Genomic DNA, 17,059 nt, shown 5'->3' with positions numbered 1-17,059 from the left:
ATTAACACAGTAAGTGGTGACAGATGTACTACCTGGTATTGACTGGGTTCATGTCTATCCTGACATAAGGAGCTGCTGTAGCGTAGTCCCAGAAAGCTAAAGCACCATGACGATGAAGACAAACTGTTACTGCATCTACATCGACCAGCATCCCTGTGATGTTTGACGCAGCACTCAGACAACCAATCAACTGTCGGCCACTTGTCTTCCATTGCTATAAATAAACATGAAATTTTAGGAATAACCTTCCAGTACTTCTTAAATAATAGTGACAAGGATCAGAACACGGGACATTCAGGCCGAGGGTGATACAATCAGCTGAACCCTAGATCTCTCAATGTATTTAACACATTTCATATTCTGGTATCATGCATGACCCTTAAAAATTGATTTTCATATGTCTCCTTTTGTATATACTTCAACCCATGAAAATAGAAATTGAAAATGCCAATAAAGAAAATAGAAATTGAAAATGCCAATAATCAAACCATCTTACACCATTAATATTAAAATCAGAGATATATCTATTGTTTATTCATCAATAACAGAGTTCACTAAGTCACATCAGAATACCGCCATATTTAACAATTCAGTTACTGTGCGGAAACCGTCGACCAATCAGATAGCAGTATGCCAATAAACTATGTGCAGGTTTTGCTCACCTTTAAGCATAGCCTTTGTCATTGTATAATATAAATATTGACTAAGTTCCATCAGAATCAGGTCATATTGTACAGAAACCGTCAAGCAATCAGAGCACAGTATGCTAATTAATTATGCTCAGATTCTGCTCCACTTCGAACTTGAATAAGCCTGTATAACGTGCATGAATATCAAGTTTCATCGACATAAAACGATATTTAAGCAACAATTTTTACAGTGTTTGATTAAAAGTAATATCGAAAATAATATTCCACGGATATAGGGCTTCATAGAACCCAGAGCCAACCCTGGTAATATAAAAATGTGTATTAAAATCTCCATGCTCAGAAATTGATCCAGTGGGGATCTCAAATGTTTCCAAGTTATGACCCAGGGACTAATTCCATAGGGTGGCAGTAGACCCTCAGGCAAAGTCTGGTAGCATACATGTGTTCATCTTAACATGCCCAGAGATTGTAAATGTGGTTACATGTCTGGAACGGTCTGAGGGCCAATCCTTGTTGCATGTCTGAATTAGACTTTTCATACTCAGCCACTGCATATATGGTTTTGAGGTGGGGATCTCCACCGTTTCAAAATTATAACCCAGGGGCTAAGTCACTATCTAAATATGCAAGACCTTGGGTCAAATCCTGGTAGCTATGCATATTTATCTCTGCATACTCAACAACTGTTTACAGTGGGGATTTAAAATGTTTCCATGTTATGACCCAGGGACTAATTCCCTATTGGTTGGGCTAATCCTAGTAGACCTAGTAGACAAGAACTTTTCTTGCCTACAGCATATATGGTTATAGGTTGAGAATCGTCACTGATTCCATGTTATGACCCAGATAAAATCTCGGCCTGGACATTGGTAGTATGGATGTATTCATATTTTCAAGCACAGCAATTTCATATATTGTTATAAGGTGGATATCTTAAATGTTTCCATGTTGTGACTCAGGGACTAAGTCCCTGTGGGCAGGGCCAGAACCCAGAGCCATTCCTGGTAGTAAGAATATCTGTGTCCTCAAGCACAGCAATTGTGTGGATATGTGGTATTAGGGAAGGTATTTCAATTGTTTCCATGTTGTGACTTAAGTAGTAAGTCTCCAGGGGTGGGACAGCACCCGGAGACAATCCTGGTAGTATAATTGTCTTCATGTCTTCATTTCTAGCAGTTGTATATAGAGTTATAGAGTGGGGGTTTTAACCGTCTCTCAGTTATGAATCAGGGACCCCAGGGTCAACCCTGTTGTCAAAGATGTTTATATCTCTTCATGCCCCCTATGTGTGTTAATGGTAATATACATATAGACAGTGGATCCAAGTTAAAAAGTACATCTTTACACCCAAAACTCTTCAATTGGGTCCCAACCCCTCTGGCCCAAGTGACCACGCCATCTTCATTTATATAAAATATAATCAACTTTCCACAGTTGTTTTTCAAACCAAATATGGCTACAATCCATTATGTTGAGGAGGAGAAGATTTTGAAGCAGAAAAGGCCTAAATTCACATGTTTGGCCCTGTCCCTCTGACCAATGGTGATGCACAATCTTCATTTTGTAAAATAGTATTGCTTTACACCATTTATGTTTCAGACCAAAAATGGTACAAAGTTGTGAAATCCTACAGGAGAAGTAGTTTTTAAAGGCTTAAATGTTCTAATTTCACTTATTACCCTGTCCCTCAGCCCCCTAAAATCCTAACACTATACACAATGTAAACAAGCCATTCGGATTGATATGTCTCGTCTGTGCCCTGCTTTGACCATCAGTGTACATGTCAAGTTTGGTTGGTGTAGCACTTATAGTTTCAGAGAAACTAACTTAAACACAAAAACTTAATGTTGATGGAGATGCTGACAAAGTCAATGGACCATGAAAGGTGGCCGCATCTAGCATTTGATGCATGGGTTGAGATGTACTACCTAAAATGCATCTATGGTCCAAGCTTAGGTGGTCTAGTACTTATACTTTCAGTGAAACTAACTTAAACGCAAAAAATAATGTTGACGCTGCCGCTGTTGTCGCCAGAAAAGCAACACCTTAGTCTCACTTCCGCTACTTTGTGGCGGCAAGACAAAAATACTTTTCTAGTCAGTAGGATGCAACATACCAAGTTTCTTTGAAATCTTATCATTCAGGAGGGTGCCATGGCTTACCAGTCCTATAGACTAAGAGAGTAATACAGACCTGTAGTTTGGCTGTAAGGTCTGCCAGGCACACACAGCCATGTTGGTCCTCTTTGATCCTAAGTACCTGAAATGACATAAACAAGGATAGCTGTGAAATTGACCCTAAGTACCTGGAATGACATAAACAAGGATAGCTGTGAAATTGACCCTAAGAACCTGGAATGACATAAACAAGGATAGCTGTAGAATTGACCCTTAGTACCTGGAATGACATAAACAAGGATAGCTATGGAATTTACCCTAAGTACCTGGAATGACATAAACAAGGATAACTATGGAATTGACACTAACAATTTTAACAATTCATAACAAGAAGTCCAGGAGAGTCTGTATCACTTACCTGGACCTTTTTTCCTAGCGATGGTATTTATTGCTATTGATTGGGGATCTCAATCATTTCAAAGTTATGGTCTGGAAATAAAGTCCCTAGGGGTGGGGCAGACCTCAGTGTAAATTCTAGCATCATGACTGTTTTTATCTCTGTATGCCTATCAAATGTACTTATGGTTAGTTCCAGAGAAGAAGTTGCTTGAAGCAATATGGCCAAATTACCCCGTCCCCCCTGCCACAGCTCGCCACCCTCAACCCACCCTGCTTCCAATCAAATATTATCAAATTCTAATCAGCGGTTTAGAAGTAGTCATTTTAAGGAATTGTCAACAGACAGAGGACAGACGACGGACGATGGACGCCACAGTACAGCCTAAGCTCACCAGTATAACTCGTACATCCAATAAATGAAATAGTGTTGTGAACAGACAGACGACGGACGATGGACGCCACAGTACAGCCTAAGCTCACCAGTACAACTCATACATCCAATAAATGAAATAGTGTTGTTAACAGACAGAGGACAGATGACGGACGATGGCCGCCACAGTACAGCCTAAGCTCACCAGTACAACTCATACATCCAATAAATGAAATAGTGTTGTTAACAGACAGAGGACAGACGACGGACGATGGCCACCACAGTACAGCCTAAGCTCACCAGTACAACTCATACATCCAATAAATGAAATAGTGTTGTTAACAGACAGACGACGGACGATGGACGCCACAGTACAGCCTAAGCTCATCAGTACAACTCATACATCCAATAAATGAAATAGTGTTGTTAACAGACAGAGGACAGACAGAGGACAGACAGAGGACGATGGACGCCACAGTACAGCCTAAGCTCACCAGTACAGCTCATACATCCAATAAATGAAATAGTGTTGTTAACAGACAGACGACGGACGACGGACGATGGACGCCACAGTACAGCCTAAGCTCACCAGTACAGTTCATACATCCAATAAATGAAATAGTGTTGTTAACAGCAGGTCCAAATTGCTAAATGATAATGTAGTATCGTGACCAATTCTGAGTGATTAACTACACCAAACTCGAGTCATTATTATTGAAAATATGAAATTTGAAAGAAAACAATTCTGTAATGTTACCACTAAATGGCATCAGGTGGACTTAATTTTCAATGATACAAAGTCAACATTTTACCATTTTCTGAACCATAATATACTTAATTTCAAGTTTTCAATTGAAATCAATGTGTAAGGCAAAGCATCAAATAAAAACAACCAAGCGGCCTAGGGTGATGGTATTTGGTCAATAGCATACCGAGATAAAAGGCTACTATGTTTATTCAAATTAGTGACCTTGACCCTCTTTCAAGGTCACTGGGGTCAAACATTATGAAGTTGTTTAAAAGGTTTAAACAAATTTGACCCCTGTGACCTTGAATGTGGGTCAGAAGAAATTGTTGAAAGTAAAATGTTGATGGAAGACAGCAGATGGACAATGGACTTCCAAGATGTACCTTAGCACCTTGTTCCTTCCATGGCAGCAGAACGGAATGATGTTCGTATGGACTGACAAATACAACCTAAAACAGAAATTATTAGATATAAGTGAAAAAAGACTTTCACTGGAATGCCACCATTTAAATTGTAAGCTCATTGACACTATGAGATATATATGTATATGTTTACTGTTAATTAAGTTATAATACGTAAAATAAAACAGAATGAACTGCATTAAGTTTAAAGTTGATATCAAAGTAAGGTATGCTATGGAAATATTGGTAACATAAATACTTCAGAAATAAGCTACACAGAGAAGCTGCTGCTAAGATGACCTGATCGTCATCGTGTGTAGGTATCATGATTACATTAAGTTTACATTACCTTATACTGATATTCAATTTGCATTGTATTAACAGTTAAAGTGAATTCTTTCAAAAAATGTATGTATATTAGTGACTGTTGATAATGTTTCTAAACACCTCCCCACCCCTCCCCCACCNACACACACAGAAACACTCTAGGATAATCGTACCGGAGGCTCCCTTAGGTTTAGGGCATGAATGAGTTTGTGGATGGCGGCAGTGGTTCCATTCCCACAGAATATCACAGAGTCATGCTCACCGGCATGTACAGCATTCCGCACAATGTCCCTGTAAACCAAAACATGCTGATTCAGCTGGATAAACTGCATATCACGATGTATTACTCTTTATACAGAATTACAGCATAAATTTCTTAGGAGCCCTCCACCACTTGGTCGCGGAATCGAGACCTACATGGGGCAGTCGCCAGGTACGTACTGGTCTTAGGTCCGTGGTTTTTCTCTGGGAACTCCGGCTTTTCTCCACCACCAAAACCTGGCACGTAGCTGTTAATAGGACGTAAAACATAAACAAACCAAAAGCATACACTCCCGCAATCTGTCTGTGAACATTGTGTTCCCTCCTCTGTCACTGGTGTATCCACTAACACATCTGCTGGAGTTCTTTGTCAAATGCCTTTCATTTAAAAGAGCTACACTTGGGAAATCAAATTTCATTTCTTGTGAAAAACGCTTATTCTTTATGGTTTATGTTCCAACAACTTAACTGTATTATTGCATATAAACCATCAAACAAATGAGGTGATAGTAAAACAAGTCGTACCTGGCCTCATGTCTGTACAGAGTTGTCTGGAGAGAGGTGATACTTGTAGTGGTGTGTGTGTTTCCATAGTCAGGTAATACTTCATTCTCTATGTAATCTTCAATGAACTTCAATCCCCTACAATTTATAAAACAATATTTGCTATTCAACTCGAATATAAACCTTACATTACCAGTTAAAGGTGAGTACCAACTGATAAAGATGGGCTCCTGTTGATGATAGTTCCCAGGTGATTTTCAGTAAACTTAAGCAATACTGACAAGCATTTCCTATTGTAAAACATTATAAATCTGATGCACATGTATAAGTAAACTGAAGTGTCACAATGGCATGTTTATTATGCGGAAAAGAACAGGTCTATTTTTAAATCTAAGGGTTCCGCCTGAGCTAGCTTGTCTTGTACAATCAGTATTGACGTTCTCAACCCCTTCCTTCTGCTGTTCAGTTCAATCCAATAAGCCCCATATATACATGTACACGTAGCATGAAAGATGAGAATGGTTTTATTATGAGTCATCCCCCGGATTTTGGCTTCAAATACATTTTGTGATTCTGTTTTTTTCATTTCAGCACTTTCAGTGGTGGTGTTTATGATTGAAATTTCTTTATCTCTTTGAAACTGGATCAAGAGTTCTATGAACATGAATGTGTCATCTGGTCCTGTTCGTCTTCATGTATTTCAAAATTTGTGTCAGAATTCCCCTGGGTACGATAATTAATATTAGCATATGCAGAAAGTTTCATAAAACCCAAATGACTTTTTACTTAATTAAAGATGTCTGCTGGCGGCCATGTAAATTTTCAGATTTGGTTAAAAAAAACTTTCTGCAGATGCTGCAGACACACAAAACAAACTATAACACTAGAATGTAATACTGTGAATTGTTGTTAAAACTCAGTGGTATTTCTTCCTTTAAAAGTACATAATAACTTCAACTTTATTAATCTAAAACTAGTCTAGAAACCGAAACTAACTATAACCACCCAATGCCCTTTCTGCTGGGACCAAATGTCTATTTAACCACCCAATGCCCTTTCTGCTGGGACCAGATGTCTATTTAACCACCCAATGACCTTTCTGTTGGGATCAGATGTCTATTTAACCACCCAATGCCCTTTCTGCTGGGACCAGATGGCTATTTAACCACCCAATGCCCTTTCTGCTGGGACCAGATGTCTATTTAACCACCCAATGACCTTTCTACTGGGACCACTTGTCTATTTAACCACCAAATGACCTTTCTGCTGGGACCGATGTCTATTTAACCACCCAATGACATTTCTACTGGGACCACTTGTCTATTTAACCACCCAATGACCTTTTTGTTAGGACCAGATGTCTATTTAACCACCCAATGACCTTTCTGCTGGGACCTGATGTCTATTTAACCACACAATGCCCTTTCTGCTGGGACCAGATGTCTATTTAACCACCCAATGCCCTTTCTGCTGGGACCAGATGTCTATTTAACCCCCCAATGACCTTTCTGCTGGGACCAGATGTCTATTTAACCACCCAATGCCCTTTCTGCTGGGACCATATGTCTATTTAACCACCCAATGCCCTTTCTACTTGGACCACTTGTCTATTTAACCACTCAATGACCTTTCTGCTGGGACCGGATGTCTATTTAACCACCCAATGACCTTTCTACTGGGACCACTTGTCTATTTAACCACCCAATGACCTTTCTGCTGGGACCAGATGTCTATTTAACCACCCAATGACCCTTCTGCTGGGACCAGATGTCTATATAACCACCCAATGACCTTTCTGCTGGGACCAGATGTCTATTTAACCACCCAATGACCTTTCTGCTGGGACCGGATGTCTATTTAACCACCCAATGACCTTTCTGCTAGGACCAGATTTCTAGTCAAGCTATATTTTCTGTCTTAGGTAATAAATTCATTTACAGATTATCTTTATCTTGCCATTGAGACAACATATCTATATATATTCAGAGGCTTGCTGTTGACAATGAAATAACATTTTTACTTGTCATGAACTATTTGTTACATGGATGGGCTTTATAACAGACAAGGGCTTATTACTAGATAAACATGATAGTAAACAGAGGAGCTGAGGTTGTACAATTACCTTAGCTTATTACTAGATAAACATGATAGTTAACAGAGGAGCTGAGGATGTACAATTACCTTAGCTTATTACTAGATAAACATGATAGTAAACAGAGGAGCTGAGGGTGTACAATTACCTTAGCTTATTACTAGATAAACATGATAGTAAACAGAGGAGCTGAGGGTGTACAATTACCTTTAATTAGCTTATTACTATTTAAACATGATAGTAAACAGAGGAGCTGAGGGAATTCCAATTACCTTAGCTTATTACTAGATAAACATGATAGTAAACAGAGGAGCTGAGGGTGTACAATTACTTTAGCTTATTACTGGAAACAGAGGAGCTGAGGGTGTACAATCACCTTAGCTTATTACTATATAAACATGATAGTAAACAGAGGAGCTGTGGGTGTACAATTACCTTAGCCTATTACTATATAAACATGATAGTAAACAGAGGAGCTGAGGGTGTACAATCACCTTAGCTTATTACTAGATAAAAATGATAGTAAACAGAGGAGCTGAGGGTTTACAATTACCTTAGCTTATTACAGGACACAGAGGAGCTGAGGGTGTACAATCACCTTAGCTTATTACTAGATAAAAATGATAGTAAACAGAAGAGCTGAGGGTGTACAATTACCTTAGCTTATTACTAGATAAACATGATAGTAAACAGAGGAGCTGAGGGTGTACAATCACCTTAGCTTATTACTAGATAAACATGATAGTAAACAGAGGAGCTGAGGGTGTACAATTACCTTAACTTATTAATAGATAAACATGATAGTAAACAGAGGAGCCGAGGGTGTACAATTACCTGAGCCTATTACTAGATAAACATGATAGTAAACAGAGGAGCTGATGGTGTACAATCACCTTAGCTTATTACTATATAAACATGATAGTAAACATAGGAGCTGAGGGTGTACAATTACCTTAGCCTGTTACTATATAAACATGATAGTAAACATAGGAGCTGAGGGTGTACAATTACCTTAACCTATTAATAGATAAACATGATAGTAAACAGAGGAGCCGAGGGGGTACAATTACCTGAGCCTATTACTAGATAAACATGATAGTAAACATGATAGTAAACAGAGGAGCTGAAGGTGTACAATTACCTTAGCTTATTACTAGATAAAAATGACAGTAAACAGAGGAGCTGAGGGTTTACAATCACCCTAGCTTATTGCTAGATAAACATGATAGTAAACAGAGGAGCTGAGGGTGTACAATTACCTTAGCCTATTACTAGATAAACATGATAGTAAACAGAGGAGCCGAGGGTGTACAATTACCTGAGCCTATTACTAGATAAACATGATAGTAAACAGAGGAGCCGAGGGTGTACAATTACCTGAGCCTATTACTAGATAAACATGATAGTAAACAGAGGAGCCGAGGGTGTACAATTACCTGAGCCTATTACTAGATAAACATGATAGTAAACAGAGGAGCTGAGGGGGGGGAATTACCTTAGCTTATTACTATATAAACATGATAGTAAACAGAGGGGCTGAGGGTGTACAATTACCTTAGCTTATTCCTAGATAAAAATGATAGCAAACAGAGGAGCTGAGGGTGTACAATCACCTTAGCTTATTGCTAGATAAACATGATAGTAAACAGAGGAGCCGAGGGTGTACAATTACCTGAGCCTATTACTAGATAAACATGATAGTAAACAGAGGAGCTGAAGGTGTACAATTACCTTAGCTTATTACTAGATAAAAATGACAGTAAACAGAGGAGCTGAGGGTTAACAATCACCTTAGCTTATTACTAGATAAAAATGATAGCAAACAGAGGAGCTGAGGGTGTACAATTACCTTCCTGATGCAGTGTAATCCAAGTAGGTCACTGAAACACAAAAAGCACAGTCATAAGAAAAATATTTTTATCTTACACAAGAATAACTAGAAAAATGTTGGCCATGGCTAGCACTGGTGGAACAATACAAGTGTGTTTAAGTGCTAGATAAATAATTCATGCCAATAATGTTTTTCTAAATTTGATCCCAGGGTCTGTTTAAATTAACACCCTGTCAAAACTAATCATCCAGAATGTTCTTATACGTTTACATTTATTTTACCATATTTCGTCTTTCTCTCTTAATTTATGACTAGATTCACATGATAGTATTCATTCGTTTTTGTTTATGACAAAACAAAACAGACTTCTTGAAAAGTTTGGGAATTCCTTTGAATGCCCAATGTGTTCTCACATTTTGAGATTCCTTTGTACACTGTTGTATAATCCTATGACTGATTGCACTTCAACCATATCATCGTAAGATCAGTTTCTGAGCTGTACAGGTTTCTATGCCTTGTGTGGAATTTTGTGCATTGGGTAGAGCAGATACAACAAGTTTATTGACATCATTGTTTTTGTTAGTAGCGTGAGTAAACATTTAGGTTACATCTGCATGGACTTTTAAGAAAATGAGGTGAAAAAGAAGTCAAAACAATTCGTCCTCAAATGCAAGTAGAAAAGAAGCATTTCTGCTATTTCCATTTTATTAGATTATAAAAAGCATGGAAAGATCCTTTTTCACCCAAGGGCTCAGAAACTGATCACCCGATATTGCATTATTTACTATTTTAAAAACGTTCTTAAAGCAGCACCTTTCCTTAAACCATATGGTCCACTGAACACTTTGTCATTGCCGATGATATTTTCAGAGATGTATCTGATCAAACTGTCAGTTTTGGTACTTCCAGACAAATCCACGTGTTTCTCTTTCTCGGGAAGGGAATAAAATCGTCGATCTTTCGGGGCGACTTCCATCTTTAATCCTGCCTCACGAAAACGCTTAACTGGTGGGCGAGGACAAATCCCGGAACACACTCAGGCTTGAAGAGATTTTAAATGAATTTTATATTTAAAAAAGTCATATGTTCCTTAATACTTAATGGATTTTAATTCGTAGACCAGTATAGAAAAGAAAATATTATATTCTTTATAAAAGTGGTAGGTATATTGATTGGTATGAAGAATTAGAAGTAAAAATGTAAACCGGAATGAACCACTATGAAATAAAAATGACAATATTTCAACGTTTTCCGTTCAAATAAATACCCAAGTCTCAATTGATACTGCGCCGATTCTTGTTTGTAGATCACTGAAGGCAAGGGAATTCTGTACTCTTTCAGGTTATATTAGCAGTTGGAACACATATTACAAATTAGTTCTGTACTCTTTAAGGTTATATTAACAGTTGGAACACATATTACAAATTAGTAGTGGTGGCCAGAATGAATCAATGTTGAATGAAAATGATGAACACTTCATTTCTTCGTAAAGTTGTGGATGATGACTTGTGTCACTCACAAATGTTCTATGCGCGGTGATCAAATAGCAACGTATAGAAAGTGGTGAGTGTATAGCAGTTCTCAATGCTTGGAATGTAAATTTAAGTTTGCAACAGAAAAGGTGAGAGAAACAGAACTAAATTAACTAAAAGGGTGACATTCATATTTTTCATGAAATTTAAAATATTCATATATAAATAATTTTTATGAAATTTCCACAAGATTATTTTTGCTTTGCGAATTGTAAGAATATGTAACGATTTTCCGCAAAATGTGTTAAGTACTGACTGTAAACACTTTTGAAAACAGACTGAATACGCATATAATAAGAAGCAGGAACTTCTATATAATTGCAGGTCTGAGATACGTTCATGATCCAAAAAACGTCACATTCATATGTCAGCTAGTGTTGTGATTTTGAGTGTGATGTGGAGGATCTTAATAGATCCTGTACCGGTAAATAAACTAAACTTGTAATTCGCTTTGATATGCTCACCACTTGGATGGTTTCGTACATTAAATCCCGACTTGGATATCCAATTGTTAGATTAAGACAATAGTTCAGTGACCATGTACCTAGGTTATGACAAAACTTTCAATCTAGGGGATTTTTATGTCTCACCAGTTTTTTCCAATATATCCTTTTTGAAAACAAATAAAAATTTCTTCAACATTTTTATTATACGAAAGGAATTTTTAAACATGCCAGGAGAGTTTATTTTATCACTTCTGTAAAAAAAAAGTCCCGAAACTTTTGAAATGATTAGGGGGTTTCTTAACAGGTCTTATCAAAATTGCACTGCTGGAATCCTCTATAGAGATACTGTAAACACGGATAACAAAATAATCACGCAAATGGTTCTGAGAAAACTCTTTATTTACGAAATTAAACTAGAATTCTACAGTCAGACGAGGAAGATTTCGACGATTCTGTCAAACTTCACACAGGTAAATGGTCCCAATTATCAGAACAGAACTGTATTGAACACTCAGATTGATACAGACGATACACGAGCAACATACATAATAACAGTAGACAGCACTGCAATAGGTAAGTTAGCATGGAGACTGAAACGTTTGCATAACATATTTCAGAAAGTTACAAAGGTTTTTCAACAATTTCATATTAGTTGTACAAAAAAAACTCCGGTCCCTAATAGTAATTGGAAACCGGAAATAATATCTGGGAATATATTTACATCATTCAGTACGGAAAATATTCATTCAAATACATAGCGGTACTCATCACCAATCACTTGTAGATCACACAGGATACGTTCACCACTAGAAACATGTCTCTACCTAGCGAATGAAATGGTTCTAGCTTTACATAATTTTTAAACATTCTACAGCAAACATTCATTTCCAAAATCATGCACTTCAACAACCCCCATCAGAATGACATCAAATTACACGCAACAAACGGGAACATTCAACAGCAGTCTGTATACGCATCCAAAAACACCAGCGCAGTCCTGAAAACTGAACTTAAAGAACTAGCATTAGATCGTCAAAAACAGGAGGAATTTGTAAATATCGCTTTGTAAGGTTCAACAAGCCCTCTAATAGATGTATTATAGTCTTCCGAAATTTCAAACACCGGTAAGTCATATTCACAGTCTCAGACCCTTACTAAAAATCGGAACTTGTACATTAGCTATCAAAAAGGCACATAACCAGGTTAACGTAATCCGAAGCATTAAGGCTGATGTCTTCATAAAAAATAGCTCACCAGACTTACAACTGAATGAGCAGCACTACAAAATGGCATATTATTTAAAGTTCATGTATATACCTAGGTAACTGGAGCTTAATTTCTCTTGAACTAGGCGTGGGGAGGCATACCGGCCTCAAAAGTAGATAATTGTGGCTATGGGAATGAACAAGAAAGGTAGTAAAACGTGCGAGTAACATATTTTACCGGTATACATGTGTAAAACCATAGACCTAGGACCATAACAAATACATCAACTTCGTAGGAAGTGTCCTTTCTTAACATTTAATGTTGTTTAAAAAAACCTAGACATGTTATAAACATTATCGTACTTTTCAGTTTTAATGTTTACTTCATTTCTCTAGCGCATTCACAACTTCACCGAGTGTTATCAGATGGCACATCATCTAACATTCAGTGATCGATCAAGATCACATATCCTTTGTTTCTTATTCATAATCTTCTAAAATACATTACCAGGGGATTATACTATAGTGGTTTCGCATGGCAACATCTTTCATGATTTGGGTTGGAATTCCTCTCAACAGCTAGAAGAAGAGAAATAAAGCTCCACATGACATAGGTATCATACCTATGCCATGTGGAGCTTTATTTCTCTTCTATAGGTTGAAACTTCCGGATACGTACTGATTGTCGGCTGTCGGTTATACAGTTAAATTTAATATATTTTTTAAATGAACCACACATCATTTAATCACTTTTCCGAACTACAAAATAAATAAATAAATGAATGAAAATATAATAGTATATTTGAATTTTTGATGTGCATGCAACTGCTTATTTGCTTACGTGGCAGCTACGCGCCTGGGTATATAAATAATCTTTAATTACAAAAAAGTGTATGTGTCATTTCTTAGCACGCAGTTGGTGTCGCAAAAGAGATCGACATGGTTTAAGTCCGGTGAACTATGTTTATGAAGACGTCGGTCCTAATGCCTTATTTTTGGCAAAGAGGACTAAATTTTATTAAAATAGAGGATGAGGCCCCCTGGGGCAGAAGGGTGGGGTCCTAATAGGGTGAATTTAGGTAAATCATTTAAAAAATTTCTCCTTCTGTACAAATAGAGGTGTTTTAACCAAATTTTGTCTAGAATATCCTTTGGCAAGAGGAATTCCCTTATGTATGAAAGGAGGATGTGGCTCTTCTCATGGCTGAGAGGTGGGGCCAAAATGGGTTATTTTGTCATATTGCTTAAAGCGACTTTTTCTCTGGAACAAAGTGACGAATATCATCCATATTTGATTGGGAACATTCTTCGGTGGTTCAGGATTCAAAATTGACCCAGCTGACCCTTGGGTCTGAGGGGAGGGACCAAAGAAATGTTAACTAGGACATTATCGAGATCCCCACCCTTATAACCAAGTAAACAATGGCTGAGCATCAAGAGACAAACACAATCATGATATAAGAATGGACGCTGGAGTTTGGCCCCACCCCTAGGGACTTGATTTCTAAGCCATAACTTTGAAACGGCCCCACCAATAGAGACTTAATTCCTGAGCCATAACTTTTAAACAGTTGAGATCCCCACCCCATAACCGTATATACATCTGGTAGCCATAATGAGATTAATACAGTCATGATGATATAATTTACCGATTGGTATGGCCCCCACCCCTTGGAACTTCATTCATGAGACATGACTTTTAAACTGTTGAGATTCCCACCCCACAACCATATATACCATTGCTGCACATCAAGAGACGAACCCAATCATGATATTAATATTGAATCTTGGGTCTGGCCTTACCCCCAGGGACTTTCTTTTTGGGCCATGGCTTTGAAAATGTTAAGAACCCAACCCCACAACCATATATAGATTTGACAGGCATAAAGATATAAACACTGTCATATTTAATAATTGACCCTGGGGTCGGGTTCCACCTCTAGATCTAGGGACTTACGTATTGGGTTATAACTTTGAAACGGTTGAGATCCCCACCCCATTACCATGTATACCATTGCTAGGCAACAAGAGACGAACACAGTTATGATATTAGTATTGCCTATTGTGGGGCCTTGGGGCCTTAATTTCTGGGCTATAACTTTGAAATGGTTGAGATCCTGTGAACCCATAGCCATATATACCTTTGCTGGGCATAAAGATACAGGTGAGCCATACAGGCCTTCTGGGCCTCTTGTTAATTGAGGTATTTGAATATGACTTATCAGAGGCTTAAGCTCAGGATGACTTCAGAATCTTTTAGGGGGCTTGTTGAACCTGAAGACGCATGCATTCTGTGGGTGAACTGGGCATTCATGAAATCCCACGCAACGTCGTGAAGGGATCGTGCAAATGACATTGCCAAATAAATAAATATAATCAACCAGGAATGCTATCATTCTTTGACTTTCATTGCGGCTTTAGTTGTGCATTTTATAAATAATGTTCCAGAATAAATTACAATCATGTTTACTGATGGGCTTTAAAAATGCGCCTGCCATTTTTGAAAATATTTAATGCAATATTGCACTGAGGAATTTAAGTTTTTTTTCTTTGGGTAAGGTGAGCTTAAATGTCGTGGTGCAGCGTCCGTCGTCTACTTTTTACTTTTCTTCTGAATAACCAATAGGCCTAGGGTGATGGTATTTTTGGCCTGTAGCATGCTGGGATGAAGGGCTACAAAGTTTGTTCAAATGAATGACCTTGACTAAAACTCAAGGTCACATGTTTAAATCTTTTAATAGATTATTTTGAATCAAACACTGATATTTTGCCTGTAGCTGTATTTTAGTCCACTTTTAAGATTAAGTTTGAGATTAATACTAGGCGAGCGATTCAGGCCCATTGGGCCTCTTGTTTCAAATAGATAATCTTCGCCCACATTAAAGGTCACTTGGGTCAATTGTCTAAAAACTTCAAACAACTTCTTCTGTATAACCAAATGTCTAGGGTGATTATATTCGGGTAGAAGTATGTTGGGATGAAGATTTACAAAGTTTGTTCAAATTAATTACTTTTTACCATATTCAAGGTCACAGGGGTAAAATATGTTGACATTTTAAACGACTTCTTCTGATTAACCAAACGTCCAGGGTTATTTTTGTTCATGTGAATGACCTCGACACACTTTCAAGGTCACATCTGGTCAATTATGCATAAATCTTTAAACGTCATCTTCTCAATAAACAAAAGGTACAGGGTGGTGATATTTAGCAAGTTGCATTCTGGTTGGTTGTTTGTTTGGTTTGTGCTTTACAGGACAGATGTTGACTGCTGACAAACAGCACACGGTTTCCCTAGATACAGGTTGATGAAGAATAAGAACAAGTTTCATGGGTACCATCATGATCTCATAGGATATATTTTTTCTTTGTGAATCACAGTCATATGAACATCGATGTTATTGGTCATAAGTGTGACTTTATATTTTTTTAATCATCCGAGTTATCATTGCGAGGACGTGACATTACCTGGATTTGACCTAGATTTACGTGGCAGGTGTTGTCGATGAAGCAAGATGTTCACCCTTGAACGCTTGGTCTAATTTGTTTCCTATTTCGCCCTAGTTTTACAGCTTTGCTGCCACTCGGGGTATTCACTTGTTATTGATCAAAGGATTAGAATACTCTAGTTATCTGAAAGAAGCTAGATGTATAATACTCTAGTTATCTGAAAGAAGCTGGATGTATAATAATCTAGTTATCTGAAAGAAGCTGAATGCATAATAATCTAGTTATCTGAAAGAAGCTGGTTGTATAATACTCTAGTTATCTGGAAGAAGCTGGATGTATAACAAGAGGCACACAGGGCCTGTATCGCTCACCTGGATACCTAAGCAATCATGGCAAACTATTCTCCAAATGAGATCAAGGGAATATGCCAGACCCTAAGGCCAATCCTTGTAGCATAGCTATATTAGATTTTTCATGCCCAGAAATTTTATGTATGGTTATGGGGTGGGGATCTCAACTGTTTCCAAGCTTTGACTCAGAAACTAGGTCCCTAGAGTTGTGGCCAGACCCCAGGATCGATTCTAATATCGTGACTGCATTTGTCTCTTTTTGCCAAGCATTTGTATATATAGTTTTGGGGTGGGGATCTCAACCGTTTCAAAGTTATGACCCAGGGGCCAAGTCTGCAAGGGTGGGGCAGACCCTGGGATCAATTCTAATGTCATGA

General features: G+C 37.9%; 1 protein-coding gene across 1 annotated transcript; it reads right to left on the bottom strand.

Moving 5' to 3' along the window:
* Window positions 1-32: 32 nt before the first annotated feature.
* On the bottom strand, window positions 33-10,692 carry LOC110445978 (probable cysteine desulfurase; the record flags this gene model as incomplete). The annotated part of the gene is made up of 7 exons (XM_021490899.1): window positions 10,514-10,692; window positions 9,719-9,749; window positions 5,799-5,915; window positions 5,186-5,303; window positions 4,668-4,733; window positions 2,844-2,909; window positions 33-214 (listed from the first exon to the last, which is right to left on the bottom strand). Coding segments are annotated over exons 1-7 (743 nt in total), but the record flags the coding sequence as incomplete, so codon positions are not given.
* Between the last annotated feature and the right edge of the window lie 6,367 nt (window positions 10,693-17,059).

Source organism: Mizuhopecten yessoensis, unplaced genomic scaffold (assembly GCF_002113885.1).
Source record: "Mizuhopecten yessoensis strain PY_sf001 unplaced genomic scaffold, ASM211388v2 scaffold2433, whole genome shotgun sequence".
NCBI lineage: Eukaryota > Metazoa > Mollusca > Bivalvia > Pectinida > Pectinidae > Mizuhopecten > Mizuhopecten yessoensis.
The sequence above is the reverse complement of the archived record's forward strand: the minus strand, read 5'-3'. Positions and strand labels throughout refer to the sequence as shown.